We start from the raw sequence: 20,597 nt of genomic DNA, 5'->3' as shown, positions 1-20,597 counted from the left end.
AGGCTTTAACCGCTGGGCTACCCCACCCCCTATGGAGGAAAGATGTCAACCATGACGTATAATGTGTAGCTTTAGTGGTGACTTGAGACTGGTGAAGCACGTGGGCATGGACACACATACACGCACTCACACAGGCCCTCACACACACACGCACACGCACACGCACTCACAAACGGACACACATACACACGCCCGTGTAAGCTTTCTTACAGCAACATTCCCAAATGTCTGGTACGTGTTACACCTATGGGCTTTTCTTTGAATGCATGGTACAGAAATAAATCCTGGAAGTGAACTTGCTAATTTATCAATTAAAGTATTGACTCTGTGTTCTCACACTGGCCTTTTCTTTTTCTCTCTGTCAGTGTTTTATGGCAAGAAACTGAATTACAGGATCTCAAGCTTGCTTGTCCGCTCGAATATTGCCCTGTGGACTGCGTTTAGACTGGGAGGTTGTTGTAAGGAGAACAGACTTTTTGTAAGGTCACCAGCGCTAAGTAGGACTGCTACGTGATATTTCGGTTCTAACCTCTCATCGTAAGGTCACTGCACCATGACAGCTCGCAGCTCTCAACGCGCATGCGCAGTAGAACACATCATCCGGAAGTTGTGTAAGAATCACGATGCGCTTCTTCTTTACACGAGACGGTGTCTTGTCAGGCTTACAATATACAAACTGTCACCTAGTGGAGATTCGCTTTGTTTGAATATAGGGTTTTAAAAAAGCATTTTTGGTAGTGACACGAATTCGTTGCAAATTAACGTGCGGAACATGATGTCAGTGACTGAAAAATATATAACCACAAATAAACGCTTAGAATTCCGTTTTCTCAAGATGAAAATGGATTTTTGCGTATTTATTTAAAATCTAACAGATTTCTGATAAACTGGAGCTGTTAATCCTTTTACATGCAATCAGGATTCTGGTGAAACTGTGCACATTATTCTCTGAATAGATTTAGAGTTGGTTGTTTCCAGACAGAATTGTGAGACATACGCCACATGTCTTCTAAGACTGGGACTACCACAATGCCTTAATAATTCACAAAGTGTTAAAGTATTGTGGTTGATCAAACCCCCTGTTGCATGACACTATTACTGCCACCTTGGTATTGCATCAGTGTGCTAACACAGATAACATAAAGATAAGACGTTCTGCGTTTCGACATAAACAACCTGTACCTATCCGCCATTTCAACCTAACATTTGGAACATTATTACTGATCCCATCTCACACATATATTTTAACACGGTGGGTCTTTTAAATCTGACCACATTCACACAGCAGTTTATGGGGACCCGGTGGGATGAAATGGTTTGTTACAGTTAACCTTCTGGCGCCTCATGATGTGTGTGGTATAAATCCATGGATGGAATTAACTCATGAAGAATGTACACATTATCATATTTTTCATTCAGATCAAATGATCTACTGGAGAACAAATTTCAGAAGCTGTGTAGCTATTCAAACTTAAAGCTGCACAGGTGCTGTATTCAGTAACCATTATCAGCTTCCTGAACGTACAAATTGTGGACCATGTATTCTAGTGGCACTTAACGATCTATGCATGACTTCCCCTATCCTTGTACAACCAAGCAGAGGTAGTCTTGATGCAACTCAAGATTGAGCATCTTGCATACTGACTTTGCATATCTTGAATCAACAGATTATGGACAAGTCTGGAGATATGTTCTCAAAAACAGTCTCCTGAATTCCTGTCACATGCAATCATCGTAGATCCTTTTCAAATCCGAGAAGTTGGTCATGTGCCCCAGAATTCTTCGTTACATAATGCGACATCGATCTGTACCAAATAGGGTCAACTCTCTTTCCGAAAACACTTCCATACTTGACAAAACATGTGGATTCAAATATAACCTTAATCGTATTCAGGACTTTTGACAATGGCCTTGAGTATCGCACTTTCATCTCTTTCACCTGTCAATTTTAAAAACACGCCCGGGCTTCAGGTGAACCCAGCTTGACCAAAGAGCAGCCACTGGCCATGCGGAAACTGTTGTAGGTCAACAAATGAAGGAACTCGGCAGCCTGGCACAGCGTGGTGAAGTTCACTGGGCCAGTTCTATTCTCGGACATCGGCAGGTCAGTACACCAGCCCGAACACTAGGAACGCTGAAATAGGCTTGTCATACCACACCATTGGTTAATTATCGCTAGGCAGATAAAACTCTTTAGTAGTTTGAGCATAAGAGCCTCAAGGGCTCTTCAACGTGAGAAAGTCGGCAATGAGTATTTGTGACACTGCTAAAGCTTAACCTCTATGTGTATCCTATATCTATTGTCTGATGGCATTAACTGAGTTGTTCGGTGTCTGGCCCTCCATAGCACATACTGATAGGCACAGGATATGTCATCTGAGTCGATATAACAGAGTCAGTGAGTGAGTGAGTGAGTCCCTGGGCTATACCATGCACCCTCTTTTCACCTGCATCACCCACTCACTCACTCACTCACTTATTCACTCAATCAGTCAACCAATCACTGAAAGTAGTGTTTATGAACATATATCCTGTTCCTAACAGTATATTTATTTAATGCCAAATATTGAACCATTCAGTAAATTCCATGAGACAATATACGTCTTATTTAGCTGTTATATCCTCCAGTATACCGACGGACAGAACACCTACGTTAATCATTAGAGTCATCTGGCCACCTCTTTACGTCTTGAAAACTTGATACACTAAATGTCCAATTAGTTCACATGTAAATGTCATGATACACCAGTGAGATCCAAATTAAATGCTTCATTCTGAAGCCAGGATAGTTCCCGACATGACTACCTGGCAGCTAATTACTTAACTTAAAAACGAATCGAGTGGGAATATTCAGACGCTGATTACAATTATGACGCAAATCCTGATAGTTCTGCTTATTAAATTTTTCCCATACAGACAATCATCAATCATTGTCATATTACAGATCAATACATACATTCCCATCAAAACGTGATACGCCCTAAAAACCCCTACACCTAGTACGCAGTATCATTTGACACATATATTTTTCTCACTGAAAGCAAGCGTGACCCACATTAACTGCCACAGAACCACACCGCATGTATATGGGTCACGCTATGCAGTGCACACGTATGCACACCTATTGAGCACGCGTAACACATATGGTAGCATGAAGCTGCTATATTACATGCAGTTGGACAACCCACCCCACTCCTGCCCCATCGCCTGTGGATTCGACGCAAACATCTCGGGAGAGTTCTGCCCCGCCCATATCGACATGCTTGCACCCTGCTCGTCACGATCAATGTAGTTCGTCCTCTCCCAGTGAATTAGTTCACTGTGTTGCCCCAGTCTGACGGACTCCTTGATACAGTTATCATTAGCGAGGGAGCGCCTCTTGAAACTCGATGAAGTGTATTACACAGTCCGTCTTCTCTAAGCGACATGTGGGAATGACTGATTGATATAAACATGTGATCAGATGACTGCGACAGACCCGATTAACATTGAAATCAGATCTGTGTATATAATCAGTGGTATATGTGATTGTCAGGCATTCAGTTTATCATATAATAAGCCCTCGAATAACAGAAAACTTTGACTAACGCTTATAGTCTCTGAATATAGATAGTTTTGATAGTAAGAAACAAACCCATTTAAACTGTAAATGAGCCCCAAGGAGATTAGAGATTCAGAGAACCTTAACCTGAAGAAATCTAGGTTTCGTTTAGAGCACTACCATTGCAGAGAGGTCTAGGCTGTAGTGAAAACAATATGGCTCAGGGTCTGTGAGGACTACAGGTAACTGTTTACTTTGTAATACAGGTGTGACGTTGAAACAGACTGCTATTTTGTGTCCAGTGTTGACCAGTGTTGAATATTGCTGTTGTAGACTTTGAGCAGGGATATTATTTAGTGCATACTGTTGGTTAATAATGCATGCTCAACATACATGCATAATGCACATATTTTATCGCATGACATTGAATTACAGTACTGGTACATCTGCACATACATAAATTGAATAACTAGCATTCTTTTGATTTATTTGGCGATGTTGAGTTTAACGTAAGTGCACATGTAAATGCAAATATTTGCATTGCAGTTCTCGTCTGAGAATGCATGCATGTTCATGAAAACATAAGGAATCTGTAAGATAGCACATGGATTGCACATATTACATTCAGCTTCAAGGTACCCTAACTGAATATAAAGCCATATACGATCTGAGTAATATATACGTTACTAAACCACCATAATACACGTATATACGATCTGTGTAAAAATACATTGTTTAACAGATGTACACTGAATGCATACAAATGCATTCCTGCATGCTACGGTTACTTCTAAACACAATTGTTCGTTCAAATATACATACAACGTCAAATGTTGAAAACAACTCATTGTTGATGATCAAACATATACAAATCTCGAATTTTATGCTTCAGTTCGTACTGAAAGGCGTAAAGTAAATGTAAATTTTCTCTAAATAATCGTGTGTCCATTCGTGATGGTAAAGATTTGCTTGAACACGTTTTTCACAACAATGTGAAAAAAATGCATTTCGCCAAGGCAGATTGTATTCGTGCATGTTTTACACGAGCGGGAACAAGGATGTAGAGCATTATAATGAATAAGCTACTTTTGTAGCATGTCCTACTTTCTAAGTCTATTTCACCGAGACCTAATTGAGGTATGCAGAGTGTGTGCTATGCGCATGCGCTGTTGGGCGTTTGAACTAAACAAACCAGGAAAGCAAATTGTTCTATTCGTCCGAAGGCACGTATGTAAGTATATTCTCTTCGAAACAAGGCTCCGTCAGCTTACGGGTCAAAGTGACCTGCAATGACTCCCGAACAGGTGTTACGAAACCAATTACAGGTGTACTGGCAGTCCAACATTTTGATAAGGTAGATATGGAATTTACCGTTGCCAGCTCATATGCTCAGTGATAAGCGGTATGTTTTGTCGACCGCACACTGTCTCTTGTGCAGTTGTATATATTTGTTGGATTAAAAGTTTTCACTCGAAAGAGTATAAATATTTAAAACGTAAAACAGTTCATACTTTACGCATATTACCTGCAAGCTCAACATAATCTGTTTCGGCGAACAATTGAGGCTGTTTTCCCTATGGTTGAGGTTTTGTATGTACAAATCTTTTACTTGTGTGTATTATTTCACGAATTAGCTTCAGTACAAAGTAATGCAATACCCTAGCTTTGATTAAGCGTAGAGAAAAGTGTACCGAGGAATTACCTCTCAGTACCCCTCATTTATGCTGCAGACAATGCATATGTGATGCATATTTATAATGAGTATAGTTTCTGCATTGAGATCTGCTTTTTTCTGGTTACCTGATCTCAACAAAAACATTTTAATGATTGTCGTTTTGAATCACAGCCTGTTTTGAATAATCTTGAAAAGTGCTGAGACAGCAGTATCCATTTCATCCTTAGAGACAACGTTTCTAACCTGAGTGGATGAGTATGATATGGTTTGGGCAATATTCTATCAATATCACGGGCTTCCCACATTGCATCCATGTGGGGAATAGAACCCGGGTGTTCAGCGTCAAGGGCGGATGGTTCAACCATAAGGTTACCCCACCACCCCATTTATAACCCGAAGTGTGATTCCGATTTTATCAGAGCTTAGTGACATCTCACATATTGATAAGGAAGTATATGCTCTAATATCAATCAGATGGAGTGACGTCATGAAAAAAGTACGTCAACGATCGGTCGCGGTACGATTTAAACAAAGCTAGTTAATGACAGGGTTTCTGGGCTCCATCATGCTTCAGCATATCTTTTAAAGAAGACAGTTCTAAAAATGAAAGCGTGAAACCTTACTTAATAAAACTAATTGCACTGCATGCGTAAAAAATGTAGTCGCATGAAAAAATTCAACCGAGTGAAAATTTACATACACGTGCAGGTAACAACCTAGTGATTTATCACCTTATGTTTAGATTTCAGTCTGTTAGTTTCTCCTGGGGCACAGTGACACAATACTAGGCGTCGCATGACGACGCCTCACGAAGTCTCTAGGAGCTCGGCCGCTGTGACAAAGAGTTGCCCGGGAAAGTATATATGTAGGTATGTAATTTACAGTTGTATATAGCCACGCACATCCATGCAGACGTCAAGTAAATAGGTGAACTGTTATGCTAACAAGATTGTCGCGACATTTTAGTTTAAATTATGTTTAAATATTTTAAACCATGTATTTGCTACATTTGCTACAAATCGATTTTTCACACACTGAAATGGTTGAAGTGTCCTTGAATAAATACACTGTATTTCTTAGTATATCATTATATTATCATGCCGTCCTGATTTGTCCGAGTGGAGGGTAGCAATGCATAATTTGGTAATGATAGATTTGTAATTATCACAGCTTACAGGAACTCAGTGCGTGTGTGGTATACGTGTCGGAGATAAATCCAGACACTCTCGTGTGAAACGAGCGCACTAGCCAATGGACTATCTCGCTGCAACGTTCCAAAGCTCTATAATTATTTTGAATCTATGTACTTCGACATGTAATTCTCAATTACATTTACTTTACATTGACATGGAATTCACATTCAAGAAATGGGGTAGCCTAGTAGTTAAAGAGTTCGCTCGTCAAGCCGGAGACCCGGGTTCGATTCCCACTCGAGTATAATGTGTGAAGCCCATTTGTGGTGTCCCCAGCAGTAATATTGCTGGAATATTGCCAGAAACGGCCTAAAACCATACTCATTTATTCAAATGCACGCTGTGGTAAATTTGTCAGCTTCGAATTCTGTTGTGTCGACCACTTACTTCAGGATTCCAGAGATGCAGGAGCGCCCGGGGTAGTTCCTGAGGTGTCTTGTTACATGCTGCATTGGGGTCCGTCATCTGTAGAATGCAGGGGTTATATCATACAGAGACTTTGTGATGCATATTTAATGTGGCGTGGGCATGTCAGTCTCAATCTTCCAGCCTTTATCATTGCAATCAGTCCGCGAGTTGGCTTATCACTCAAAACGCCAGCTAGGTTTCTATGTTGTGCAGGTAAAGGCATTAAATATGCATGAACATTAAAATCCGCGTTCCACCAAAGACTACGCCCCTTCGAAAACTGACGTAAGTCTGTATTTCTCCTATCCCATTTCCCTTACGTCGTCCACCACTGGGGCGGTGGGGTAACCTAGTGGTTTAAAGCGTTCACTCGTCACTCCGGAGACTCGGGTTCGATTCCCCACATGGGTACAATGTGCGAAACCCATTTTCTGGTGTCCCCGCCGTGCTAGTGCAGGAAAATTGCTAAAAGCGGCGTAAAACGTAATTCACTCATTCACACTGCTTTTTCAGCATATATTTTTTTACTCTGTGTGTCTTCAACTTTGTGTGTGTTCTTCCCTGAGTCTTAAACCGTCCCATGAAACTGTTTACTCACAATGGCGTCACCCTACAGATAGGTCTTGTTAGAGATACCAAACATTACAGACTAGTATATAGTAACTGTTATAAATACATCTCGATCAGTACAAGAGCAGTGCTACGTAGCGGTCAATTACACCGTGACAGCGCGACTAACTTACTTATCCGCAGAAAGGGCTAGTTTAGCTGTTAACAGGGCCCAAATACAGAATTACAATCGTCATTCACTGGCCGTGCAGTGAACCTTCATGTCAATTTCAGTTCATCCCACAATGTCGACTATATGACTGTGTAATGTGTTGACCATAAAACGTGTTTGGAGACATCTTAACGCTTATGCGGTCCATGAACACAGAGTAGACTGCAGGCAGATAAACCCCAGTTTGAATAAATTGAGCCTGAGGACAATTTCCTGTTAATCCAAATGTGTTAGGGTTAGTTAGCAGGCAGATATGTTCACTGACAGAGGTGAATGAATCGTCTTAAAGTGTGTTATAACAGGTCAATTGCGGGTCAGTTCATTATGTGGTCAGATAACATGCTTGTAACCTTGACAAATGTATACCATAGATGACCACCCTTCATCTTCACGATGCGGCTGTACAAAGTTAACACTTCCGTCCCATTGAGTTGGGTCAGAATTGATTACAGTTGTGCTGGCACACATGTTGACAGTTATCCTGTATAGTAGCACTCTCCTGACTTCTTTAGATGAGAGAGGGAGAGGGACTGAATGAGAGGGATGAGGAGAGAGGAAGGGAACCACTGGGAGTGGTGAAGCTAGAGGGCGGGGTGGGGGAGGGGCCCAGCGGGTTATATTAGATGCGGATCCAGACTTGGTGAGACTAATGTTTAGTCTCTGAATATATTTTATTTTGATAGTAAAAAGGAGACCCAGTGAGACCAGAGATTCAGAACCTGGGGATTCTAGACTTGCTTCAGTGAGTCTTTTAGCATTGCAGGGAGGGCTAGGCAGTAAGGGAAATAATGAGGTTCAGGTGTGTGTGTGTGTGTGTGTGTGTGTGTGTGTGTGTGTGTGTGTGTGTGTGTGTGTGTGTGTGTGTGAGTGTGTGAGTGTGTGTGTGTGTGTGTGTGTGAGTGTGCGTGTGTGCAAGGGCGTGCAAGGGTGTACAAGGGTGAGCAGGGGTGCGCACTCCCCCAGAAAGCAGTATCCGCCCCTCGAGATTGGGAGAGGGGGAGAAGAGTATTCACAGAGAGAGAGAGAGAGAGATAGAGAGAGAGAGAGAGAGAGGGGGGGAGGGAGGGAGCATGCACCACTGAAGCAAACACAACGTCATCAACCAACTCCTCATTACCAGCAGTATTGCAGCACGTACCAATTATCAATTCAGTTCAGGTAAATACTGGTGGCATATTCATTATGACGGCCCGTGCCTCGCTACTGACCCCTACAGCGTCAGCATTCTGCCACCACAACCAGATGTAGCCACTAGCCCCGCTGTACGTCACCAGGGGGCACGGTAGCTTCCTCATTACAGCCCCAGTTTTATTGTTGATTGACTTCCCTGAATGAGGATGCATGAGTCTATTTTTGATTCATTTTAAATGATAACGCGTTTTTACATATCCAGCATTTGCATATTGTAGGACGGATCCACCATGCATTTGAGTGAGGTTAGCTTTAGCACGGCGGTGGACACCAAAAGTAGGCTTCACACATCAGCACCTTTATCGGGAATCGGACCACAGTCGGCGCAACGAGCGAACACTGTAACCACTAGGCCACTGAGGTGAAATTTTTCGAAGTTCAGAAACAGAATAATTACTGGAAACAACCACAAGGAGTATTTTGAAAACTACCATGACTTCCGTAAACACTGGATTAATTGTGATTGGTTAATCATTCAGAGTCATTCAGAGGTACATATTCACGTTATACAAGTATACCTCTGATTTTCCGAAGCATTATGTATGTGTTTAAAATCTGAATAACGCGTTTATGGTAGAATGGAGATAAACGTAACGTGTTGGAAAATCAGAGGTATATAACGAAATTTTAATAGCTCTAAGTTTTGTATTGAACACCTCACGCTACGCGTTCGGTTTTATATCAAATTTAGAACTATTATAATTTCGTTATATATCTCTGATTTTCCAACACAGTAGGTTTATCTCCTAAATATAACAAGGTCTGAATGGATAAATGTATACCGTCAGAGAATACACATGCTTCGTCGAAACATACATACATTCCACTACGTGCAAAAGTCAAGCACAACTGCCAGTGACGCGGGGGCTGGGTGATGGTAGTGCGCGGAACGGTTTCCAAATTGTGCTGCACAGTCGGACTAGCTGTACCTGAAAGTTACTTGCCCACAAAATAATTCTCAAGCAAGACGTTTTAGAAACTGAGTAGAAACATAGAAGAAACTAAGCAAAATATTATATTTGCGAAAAGACTCCACTTGCCGGTCGGGCCAGAAACTGGGGAGATATATACTGGTCCGACTGGATATTTACTAGCCATGGGATGGTGGACCAGTGGTTATTTCGGACACACCAGCACGTCCTGCTCTACCCGTAACACCAAGCACCGGGTGATATTTCCAGAAAAAACATAACAGATAAAAGGCATAGGAAAAAGTTTTATTTACCAATCTTTCTAGACAGAGCTGGTAAGTTGGACAACTATATAAACACACCAGGGGCATTTTGGTTATTAGCAGGAAAACCGTATCTCGATTCTGATATTAATAATCAGATACCTCATAATAGAATCTAATATAATGTATATGGGCACAGAGTCACGCACACATTGTTCAAATCGTGTGTTAGAATATGCATATTAATGATTTATATCGCTTATCATTCCTAACAATTGCAAACATTGAGACGTTTTATAATGGAGTGGAAATAATTCGCTTCAAATATGTACGGAAAGAGCAGTGTTTGGGCATCAAAAGTACAAACAGACACTTCTGACCAGCAATGGTCAGTGGTTTCAGTGGCCTTGAGGAGGTGAGTGCTCACCGCTACTGGAAACAGACCAAAGCATGTTTAGCTATACGAAGTGTAAAGCCAATAGCGGTTACCTCCCTTTTAATGACCATATAAAAGGCCATGCTGCTATGCTTTCTCGGGCTGAGGATGGATTATGGGTGAGGTGAATGACTGAGATTGTAGATATGCGTTCCTTCTGACCTGGCTTGACCTCTTTATCTAAAAGTGTGCGGCCAACTGGGTCACATGTGTTCACAATGACACAGTTCGATCATACCTGACCTGATTAGCTGAGCGAAGGTAATAATATATGCTGCGTTTTATATATAAGATCTAGAACGAAAATCTCATAAACGACCATAACATCTTTCATAAGATTTATACGCTTGCATTTATTTTCTTATCTACCGTAGCTGCATTCGATTGCTTAGTTGCATAAGACACAATGCTGGGGTTGTATAAGAACGGCTGACAAGAACCAACTTACACACATGATAAATAAATAAATAAATAAATAAATAAATAAATAAATAAATAAATAAATCAATAAATCAATAAATCTGTACCTTGTCAAGATGGTTTGCGCGAATTCTGGCCTGACCAGATATGAGACGTGACTCTCTTACAGATGAGTGTCACGAAATATAACTTGAACAGGGCGTGCCTGGAGCGGAGATACTTCATGCAGTTTAGTCATGTCCGAGAAAAGACCTTATAGACTAGTAGTACTTAATTACCAGTATATGTTGTGGATGCTGTGTGTAGGCATCGCTGAACTGTGTGTTCTGTGATCTACATTTTGTTTTAATATGTAGCCATATATACTGTAATGGCTTAATTCGTTATATCATCGACATTATACTCTTGATAGACTGACTGACTGTCTGAGTTTAGTTTTACACAGCAGTCATCAATATTCCAGCTACATAGCGGCGGTCTGTAAATAACCGAGTCTGGGCCAGACAATCCAGTGACTAGCAGTAGGAGCATCGACCTGCTCATCTGGGAACCGATGACAATGAAACGATGTGTCAACCAAGTCAGCGAGCCTGACCACTCGATCCCGTTAGACAAGCATTGTCACCTTTCGTGACAAGCATGGGTTGCTGGAGTCAAGCTTGAAAAATACACGGGTCACGCTTGAAAGATACATTTTATCGATTTATTAAATTCGGGTATTATATCCTTTTATGTTATCTGTCTATCATTCAAGTATTTCATTCTAATGCATCCTTTACATATTATTCATAAATTACAAACATATCTATTACATAGACTGTATTGTCTAACAATGCATGTGTTTCTCATTCTTGCGTCGGTTATTCCTACTTGCAGCATCTAAAGAGAGGTTGTCACGTGATATAATGACCCTGGTTTTACATATTGATCCGAAAAGTAGTTAGGCAGTTCTGTAATTTTGCCAAAGAAATAGTAACGAAAAAATATTCTGATCATTTATTCATCTTAATGACAGAGCTTACAGGTGAAATACTATAGTATGTAACACTGACGTTGGTAACATGAGCCCTATCTGCGTCGTTCAGGACGAATCTGCAATTTTGTCTGCAGCAGGCGAGTTTCAGCAGTAACTGTTAGACAGAACTTAGCATTTAACGCATACAAAAAGCAAAACTTTCTTTCGTCAATCGATAGCACGATATTTCAGCAGTTGTATTGTGTTAATCTTAACGTGCTAGAATATTGTAGGTCAACCTTTGATAAAAGTCTGTCACCCAAATGAAAATTGATATGGTAATCAAATATTACATTATCGATGCAAATGTAGATTTTCAGATAATGCATGGTACCTTGCTTGCAATATGTAATTGTTTGTTTTAATTTGCATTGTGGACAATGCATACTTTTAAAAAAAATAAAATAATGTTAATTTGACCTTTTGTGGTTAAAGTACTGATTGAATGTTGAAAGGTGTGAACTGTGACGGGGACACCATCTGTCGTGGTTGTTGCTATCTCTCGAGAAAACTTCGTTGGTTACGAACAAAGACTAAACACGCTAGCCTGCCTTAGTGTTCAGCGACAAACGAGTCAGCCCTCAGCCAATAGGAGAGCTCGTTACATCGCGCCTCGCCCCCAGGTAGACTGGGATCGACTATAGCGCAAAGGCTACTGCAAGTCAGCTGTGAGCCTGTCGAGACGTGGACTGCTTGTACCAGAAGTTTTCTCTTTGTTTCATTTGCAGAAGCTGGACGATGACTTTGCCGGAATTAATGAAAGATTCGTCACTGCAAGCAAAATCGTAAGTGCAAATATATTTCTTAGCTTCAGGATTGATCGGCTGTAGCTGGTGGATAGTGCAACTCCGAGCAACAGACGCAGAGCAGGACAAAGAAGCAAGCAATATACGTCCCGTGCAAATTTCACATGCAAACTTTAGACCACATTCCAAATGCAAATATGTAATTATGACGTTATCTAGACATTCTGCAGCGTTCATAGGAGTTTTGTCGAGAAAATTTCATTCATGATGTCAGTGCAAACATCTGTAGCCTGCTGCTTATGCAACAACGTTACAGTGTGTTGCGCCTTGTTACGTTGTTAGGAGGGTTGGGCTGGATGCGGCTAGTCAGTTGCAGACGAATAGTACCTGCTTATAATCTTACTTCTGCATCTCACGTCTGGCAAACTAATGACCCTCGGGTCATGGAGGACAGGTTAATTACGCAATTAGTTTTATTTACAGGGGAGAACAGCTTGCTTCTTGCAGCCTAAATCTGCATCAATATTGCGCTATTTCTGCTGTAGCCTTGCTGGAAGAGCGCCTCGGGTTATGTGGATAATTAATGATTTATGGCTCTCCTTGGTCAGCTGACTTTATTCGTTTATTGGAGTTTGGTTGTTCTATGGAAAGGCATTTGTGCATGAAGTTATTGTGCAGGCGTTCTTGTTCTAAGACTATTTAAAATCTGACGCAAGTTCTCAGATTTAGTCTCGAGGCAAATCACATGATACGGTGTTTCGTCAGCTCATGCATGGTGTGTGATCTTGTGCGAGTCACGCAGCAGGATGAGAGGTCACAGGTCACGCTCCTGTCGTGATAATCTGTTGAATGCAGTCATATTGATTCGAAAGGGAATCGGTCATCTCCAAATATACCACACTATCATTTTAACTGTGCACAGAAGCCAGTCAGCCTGTAGCGCTAGGAGGAATCTCTCGGCCGTGGGGTTTGCAATGTGACGTCATATCGCCAATGGAAACGGGGATATCCCTTAGCGCTGAGTAAACAACACGATAACACTTGATGAATCCAACCAGCTATTGAGCGCGCATTTTCCGTTAATCTCCACCTGAGCCTAAACAGAGTTTAATACCCAAACAGAGATTAATCTCCAAACACTTGACAAGATTGTGAGGAAAACTTTGCAATGATGATGTGGTAAGGACTTATGATGTTGACACAGAGGTATGATTCACGACAACGAATCCTTGTTAATGTTAGGTGATGAATCATGGCCGAATTTATACATATCGGCAATTAGCCACAGCAATTGTATCCGTCCATGGCATTGTTTATTTATCCGCAGGAAAAAGATGAATGTTGGTGCTGCTTTACGGGAGAGTATCTGGCAGGCAATGGAAGGCAACCGATTGACTTCCGGCCTTTTCGAATGTGCCAAACTTTTGAAATGGTAAGTATAAATTTATTGCTAGTATATATCAAAAGGGAGTAACATTTTGTCTATGAGATGAACACATTTAAAACAAAAATGTGGAAATTTTGACTTGCTACGTATTTTAGACTACGCATCGTTTTCATGGACGTGTTAGTTTTACTATGAGTTTGACAGCCCAATGTCAGGGTAGCGTTGTGCAAAGCGATCTTAGCACTACGGTTATCGTAACTCCCATATCTTAACATAGACTTAATGTGGTCTGAGCACTAATTAAGGTTATTTTCTACAACGGCACCCAGATATTGCATGCCCAGTGTTTGCATTAGAAGCGGTATGTTTTAATATGCATATATTGGATGTACACTACACGAAAGGTTAGTACATTGCATAATTTATGTCTTATTCCACTTTAAAGTTTCTTAATTCTTTTTTACATGTGGCCTGTTTTTTATCTATGAAGCACATGGCATGTATCAGTAAAGCACGTCTGTAAATCTTATGCATTTTGCTTAAGAAGGATATTCAACTGTTTTCATTTTTTCTTTCTAGTAATCCTGACAACGTGATGCTGTGTGTACTACCGGGAGTTAGTGGACAGCATGACGTCACCGTAGACATTCAGCATACACTCATCGAAGCTTTCTGTTGGGAGAATGAAATCAAACTGTTAAAGGTATGAAAACAATCGGATTTGGTATCTTTTTAAACTACACTTTCATGGGCGTCAAATACTGTTTCACTGTGCATATTGATACATGTATATTCTAGCTCAATATGGTGGAATGCGAAAGAACAGAAATTGGTGATGTTGTTAAAATAGTACCCTGAACAGCAAAAGAAATGCACCATTAATAGACATGCTTACTTTCATGAGATTTAATATTTTCGAAACTTGCGTTTTATTTTCTGTTCAGAACACGATGATGACTGAAATGGAACTGGTGGAACCTCTATAGTCCTTTGTGTTTTTTGATCAAATGAAATGTTGCCCTTCACTCTGTCTGTGCTTATAGGGGATAATTAATGAAATGTCTAGATTTAAAACATGCATATTTATAAAACGACACAGTTACGAGAGTACGCACTCTAGATGTGCCAGATAAGGGTTTGTGTCCTTAAATATGAAACCATGGGTTGACACTAAAGGTTTTCTTCCCTAGGTCGAGAAGCAGTGTTCCCTTGGACTTGTCCTTGAAGGAAGGGGAGACAAGAAGGAGACTGACACCGGAAACATTGCCACGTCCATAGTTAATAATAACACCGGGATAGATTCAAGCTGCGTTCTCTTGGAGGTACGTTGATTATTTTCGTTGACTCTTTTTGAGTCGCAAGTGAACCTTTTAGATAAGAGATGGTGGAAGTTTGTGCAAATGTTTCAGAAAACCTACCTTGAGAATGACAATGAGTCACTCTTGGCAGGAGACTGACAGACATGTATATAGTCATCAACGTGTCACTGCTGAAAAATTCCGAACATTATGATCACTTAGTTCCCGTGGAAGTGTTTTCTAGAGGAGACATGGTGTCTGAACCTAGTCTGTACGTTTGGGAGATAAATATTCTTTCCTGCACGCCCACAATAAGAAATCACTGGTGATATTTATTTTCCGACATCGACAATACGTCATCTTGGTGAAGTAACGTTTATGGCAAGGAGAGAACATTGACAAATATATAATCATTCATCACCACTACTTTCAACGCTGCTAACAGCCAGTGACAGATGTCGTTGAATTAATTATGCATTTCTTTTGTTACAGTATCCAAAAAATGGTCTCAGTTCAAATGACGAGGACGTGATAGAGTTCCACAACAATGTCATGCTAAGCGACACCTATCCTAAACCTGTTATAGAATTCCCGGAATGATATGAGTTTACAGCAATATCCAAATGGTATGTCTAATTTGGAAGAAAACGCTTGTAAATATGATACTGGGACCAGCTTCTCAAATCGATCGTAGCGCCAAGATGATCGTAACTCCCATACTTTATCATTGACTTACGACTGTCTCAGTGCTGCGATCACTTTGATGAACTGGACCAGGGCCCTTATTCTGGAAACGTTCGTAGCCCTAAGAATTCTTAACTTTTATCGTAGCCAATGTGTTAATAATGGGCTTAAGAAGTTCGTAGAGCTACGAACCTTTCGAAAATAGCTACCCTGGTCCCTTATTCTCGAAGCGTTCGTAGCCCTAAGAATTCTTAACATTGATCGTAGCCAATGTCTTAAGAATGGGCTTAAGAAGTTCGTAGCGCTACGAACGTTTCGAGAATAGCTAGCCAGGACCTAGATTTTCGAAACTACCTTAGCCTGGGCCCACATTTTCCACGCTCCCTTGCCTCTATGATAGTCGCAAGTTAATCAAAATGTATGACACTTACAGCTATCTTAACGCTAAGAGAGCTTCGAATATCTAGGCCCAGAATAATACATTCTCGAGTATATTACACTCTTTAGATGGTCAGTGACTGTCCTCACATATCTATTGATTATCATTAAAATCTAATGAATTTCGGGAATCGTAAGCAGTTCTTTTGTAACTTGACCTACATATACATGTCAAAGCGTACTATGTTAAGCTGCCCTGGTGTCTTTGAAGAACGACATGATTGGTTTCAGCTATGTGGAAACCGTTAAACCAAACACGGCTTGAATTGAGACTTGTTTCTGTTGAAAAGAATCTTGTGTACACTTGTTCACTGGGGCAGTTGTGTTTGTAAGTCGCCATCATTGACTTTCCTTAGGATTGGAAATTCTCTTTATTTGCAAACTCAGTGCAAACAGATCTGCTATCGTATTGTTGACTAGAGACTGTGTTTGTGGAATCTGTATAAACGATGTCTCTTCAAACCCTTTTTCAGGACCCAGATCGTTGGCCTGAAGCCACATTGAAACCATCATCTCACTGAAATCAGCTACCAGCGATTTCCAGAACAGACGACAGCTGCATGATGGGAAGGACGGATCCATCGCGCACGCGATGGAGACGAAGAAACAGACAACATTCCGGTCAAGGTCACACAAAATACCGGTGGCATGGCGTTGTCCTGTTGGCGCGGATTCACTCTCTAATCGGATTTGTGGACAATTAGATATGATTGCAGACATGCTCTCACCCATCTAATATATAAATAACATCATTCATCGATACAAAACGTTCACTATGTTATACGTACGCTTATTTAAACAAAGGCAGTTCCCCCCACATACGTGTGCGGCAAGTGGAAATGATTGATCCTAACGGGGTTTTTTTGTGTTGAAAATACAATAAACACTGAAAGAAATAATCTGTCTTGTCATTTTGGTGTTTATTCGTGGAGGGGAAGTGGGGCAGCCGAGGGGTCAAGGCGTTCGTTAACGGAAGACATTTTTCGATTCCCCACAAAGGTAAAGTGTGTGAAACTCATTTCCTGGTGTCCCCACCCGTGATGTGGAGTATTACTAAACGCGGCGTTAAAACTAGACTCACTCACTCACCCATTGTCGATTGTATACATACATTAATCGTTTGTTGTTCAACGCCTCACTAAGCAGTATTCCAGCAGTAAGGCGACGGTGTGTAAATCCAGGCACAAGTCGACGAGCTTGACCACCCCTCCCTCTCTCTCTCTCTCTCTCTCTCTCTGTCTGTCTGTCTGTCTGTCTGTCTGTCTGTGTGTGATGACCTATATGGCGGCGGTCTGTAAATAATCCACTCTGGACCAGACAATCCAGTGATTGTTAACATGAGCATGGACCTATACTATGGGCATACGATGACATTTGTCTACCTGCCTGGCCACCCGATCCCGTTAGTCGCCTCATACGACAAGCATTGGTTACTGAACCTGGGTGTTTAACGGATGTCTGTTTAGTACCGAGAACTAATTATTTGATGTGATTATGTTATGCAAGACTGATTGTTAGGTTTCGTGAGTAAGTATGGTTTTACGCTGCGTTAGCAATATTGCAGCATTGTCGCGCCTGGATAAGGTGGTCTGGGCATGGTACAGTCCTAAAATGTCACAAAATGGAAACAAGTATGAACTGTTGCGAATTATAACTGTGAATGGCGTTGAAAGTGAATTAAAATTAACATCGCCCACACTTTCGCCCATTGATTCCGTTCGACGCTCAGTGCATCACTGTGGCAACATTGAACCCTGAAACATTTGTATGTCTGTAAGTGTAATTTCCTCATTAAAAGCCCATTAAATATTATGTCTGTTAGCTTTATATCGAACTGGGCGTCAGCATGCCACGTTCATCGTCAAACCAGCCTCACACCAGTTACACGATGTCCACTTACGCAAGAAATGACAGCCGCTGACCCTTAATTGCTTTCTGGATGTTCACAGGTAGGTCAAGGACGTCCGGAACGGACTGGCTCAAATCCCTGGCGACCCTGGTCAGTGGTGGGACAGACAGCTGGTCGGACATCTGGCCTTCATTTTACAATGTTAGGAGGGCGAACACCGGCCACCGTTGTGGCGTCCGCTGAAGCGAGAAGACACCATGTATAACGTGGGAATTACGCAACGTAAGAGTTGGACATGGTGGTCGTCTTGAATGGTACAAACGTACGATTAATTTCCTCCCCTGTCCCCAAAATGTTGATTGAGCTATTTACATCGTGAGAGATGTTATGATTGTGATACTGATAGCTGAATTGAAGTGGGGAATAATCAACGGGTGACACAATGAACCCATGATTGTAAGGAGCAGCATCGGGAATGTCCGATGGACAATCGGTTGTGAACGACCCCCCCCCCACACACACACACACACACATCTCCCCTCCCCCTCTCCCCAACTCTCCCTCTCTCACACACACGCACACATACAGAGAAATTAATTGGAAGACAATCACACACATACACACTCCCTCGTGTTCAGAGACATGACTAGAGCCTAAGTGCAGTTGTACTGAATGAAACTAATCAAACCCCAGTTAACATCACTTCTGATATCACTATTGCAAGTAATATCCCACACGCCCCATATGAATTTGTCTCACTGGCCCTCACGTGGTCGGGCGTTATTCTCTTGTATGCGTCATTTTTCGCAACCGCCCCATCTTTGACCCACGTGGATTTCGTAAGCGTGTATGTGTACACCAACAGTGTGTAGGCATTATAGGCGGAGACGTGCCACCTCTACCCACCAGAAATCAATGTTGTTATCGGCGCGCCATGTGCTGGTATATATACGTTCTATTTTTAGCACACCTGATCTCATCTACCAATCAAATCGCTCCCTCTGTCAACCCATTCCGGTTCATTTTAAACTTGAGCGCCCTTCTGGTTAGAGTGTTCCTTAACAGAAACAGGTTTCTGTTGGTATGCGCGTCATTTGAACTGTGTTAAAAATGTCCACGTTGTCCCAGACAGCTCAAACATTTCTCCATGTTCGTGACATTGGGAGGCGAAGGGTTTTGTATTCAAACGACGGAGAACTAATAATGGCAATAGATTGCTGAAAACCGTGTGGCAAACGAATACAAGCGACAAAACCATCGCAATCATGTTAACTCCTTAGCAAACGCTTTGATGCTGTTACAACATTATCTTTAATTTAGATTTTGAGAAAATCCCATTTTACAGGAGGTGCTGTTCCTGCTTTGCCTTAAACATTAATCATTCTCACGCATCTGATCAGGCACTATCGTGTGGCCTGGTTAAATACACCCTCGTTAATCCAGACCGAAGTACAAAATCTGGATTAACGAACTCACAGGTAATAAGGCTAACTCGAACTCTGTTTTAAGACAACTTTATTTCTGGAAAAAAATACAAGCCCTACTTTCACATCCAGTTTGTCAGTCATGGAATACTGGGGGATGAGTTTCAACATCCGGATGTTAATTTCCTGGTCGTGTTTATCGGTATTTAAAATGCGTCAGGCAATTCGAAGTCAGCCACCCTTTTTACGCCAGGTAATTGTCGGGAATACATGCATGATGTCACGCACATAACTCACATGGACATTGGTAGTTTGTTTTGTAATGTAGTGGTTGTTTTAGCATTCATTCATTCATTCATTCAAAATAAATAAATAAATAAATAAATAAATAAATAAATAAATAAATAAATAAATAAATAAATAAATAAATAAATAAATAAATAAATAAATAAATAAATAAATAAATAAATAAATAAAATCAGTTTGTTAACAGAGCGGCTGTTGCAGCAATGAGATTTTTTATAGGGTTTGGGTGAGGTGGGCTTGGCACCTCATGTCTAATGTGTTTCTTTGGCTTATTCTTGCTGCCGGGTATATGGGTAATATTGTGGACCAACCCTTAGTCTCTGAAAAGGTGTGATTCGACAGAGACAAGCAAGTCGGAATTTGCAACTTCAGACTTGACAAGGCCCCAGATGACGTAGGAGATTTAGAACATTCGGAATTTCGAGACCTGTATCATTTGGGGCTTTGACACTACGATACGGGCAAGTCAGAACTGCAAAGAGTATAAAGAAGGGGTTTGAGGGAGACTGGGTACAGCTCGATAAGCAGGGAGTTAGCATTACACTAGGGCATTAGAAATGGTGGACAGTCGTGCCAGTTGTTACCAGGAAGAAGTATAGCCAAGTAGTAGTAGAAGAAGAAGTAACAATAC

General features: G+C 41.3%; 2 protein-coding genes across 2 annotated transcripts in view; one reads left to right on the top strand and one right to left on the bottom strand.

Moving 5' to 3' along the window:
- The window catches only part of LOC137290399 (U6 snRNA-associated Sm-like protein LSm4), a 439,957-nt gene that overhangs the window by 222,192 nt on the left and 197,168 nt on the right, over window positions 1–20,597 (bottom strand). The window lies entirely within an intron of this gene.
- On the top strand, window positions 4,754–17,283 carry LOC137290396 (growth arrest and DNA damage-inducible protein GADD45 alpha-like). Its single transcript, XM_067821301.1, has 7 exons — window positions 4,754–4,772; window positions 12,563–12,619; window positions 13,908–14,012; window positions 14,547–14,670; window positions 15,158–15,289; window positions 15,758–15,891; window positions 16,861–17,283. Exons 2-6 carry the CDS (start codon window positions 12,573–12,575, stop codon window positions 15,863–15,865), a joined length of 516 nt encoding a protein of 171 aa, XP_067677402.1. The 5' UTR covers window positions 4,754–4,772; window positions 12,563–12,572; the 3' UTR covers window positions 15,866–15,891; window positions 16,861–17,283.

This window comes from Haliotis asinina, chromosome 7, assembly GCF_037392515.1.
Source record: "Haliotis asinina isolate JCU_RB_2024 chromosome 7, JCU_Hal_asi_v2, whole genome shotgun sequence".
In the NCBI taxonomy this organism is placed as follows: Eukaryota; Metazoa; Mollusca; class Gastropoda; order Lepetellida; family Haliotidae; genus Haliotis; species Haliotis asinina.
This window is presented reverse-complemented; position numbering and strand designations above follow the sequence as displayed.

Bases quoted from the DNA above. Each gene is read 5' to 3' on its own strand.
- LOC137290396 (XM_067821301.1), top strand. From the start codon at position 12,573: ATGACTTTGCCGGAATTAATGAAAGATTCGTCACTGCAAGCAAAATC. The intron at 12,620-13,907 runs GTAAGTGCAAAT...ATTTATCCGCAG, and splicing joins TCGTCACTGCAAGCAAAATC to GAAAAAGATGAATGTTGGTG. The intron at 14,013-14,546 runs GTAAGTATAAAT...TTTTCTTTCTAG, and splicing joins TGTGCCAAACTTTTGAAATG to TAATCCTGACAACGTGATGC.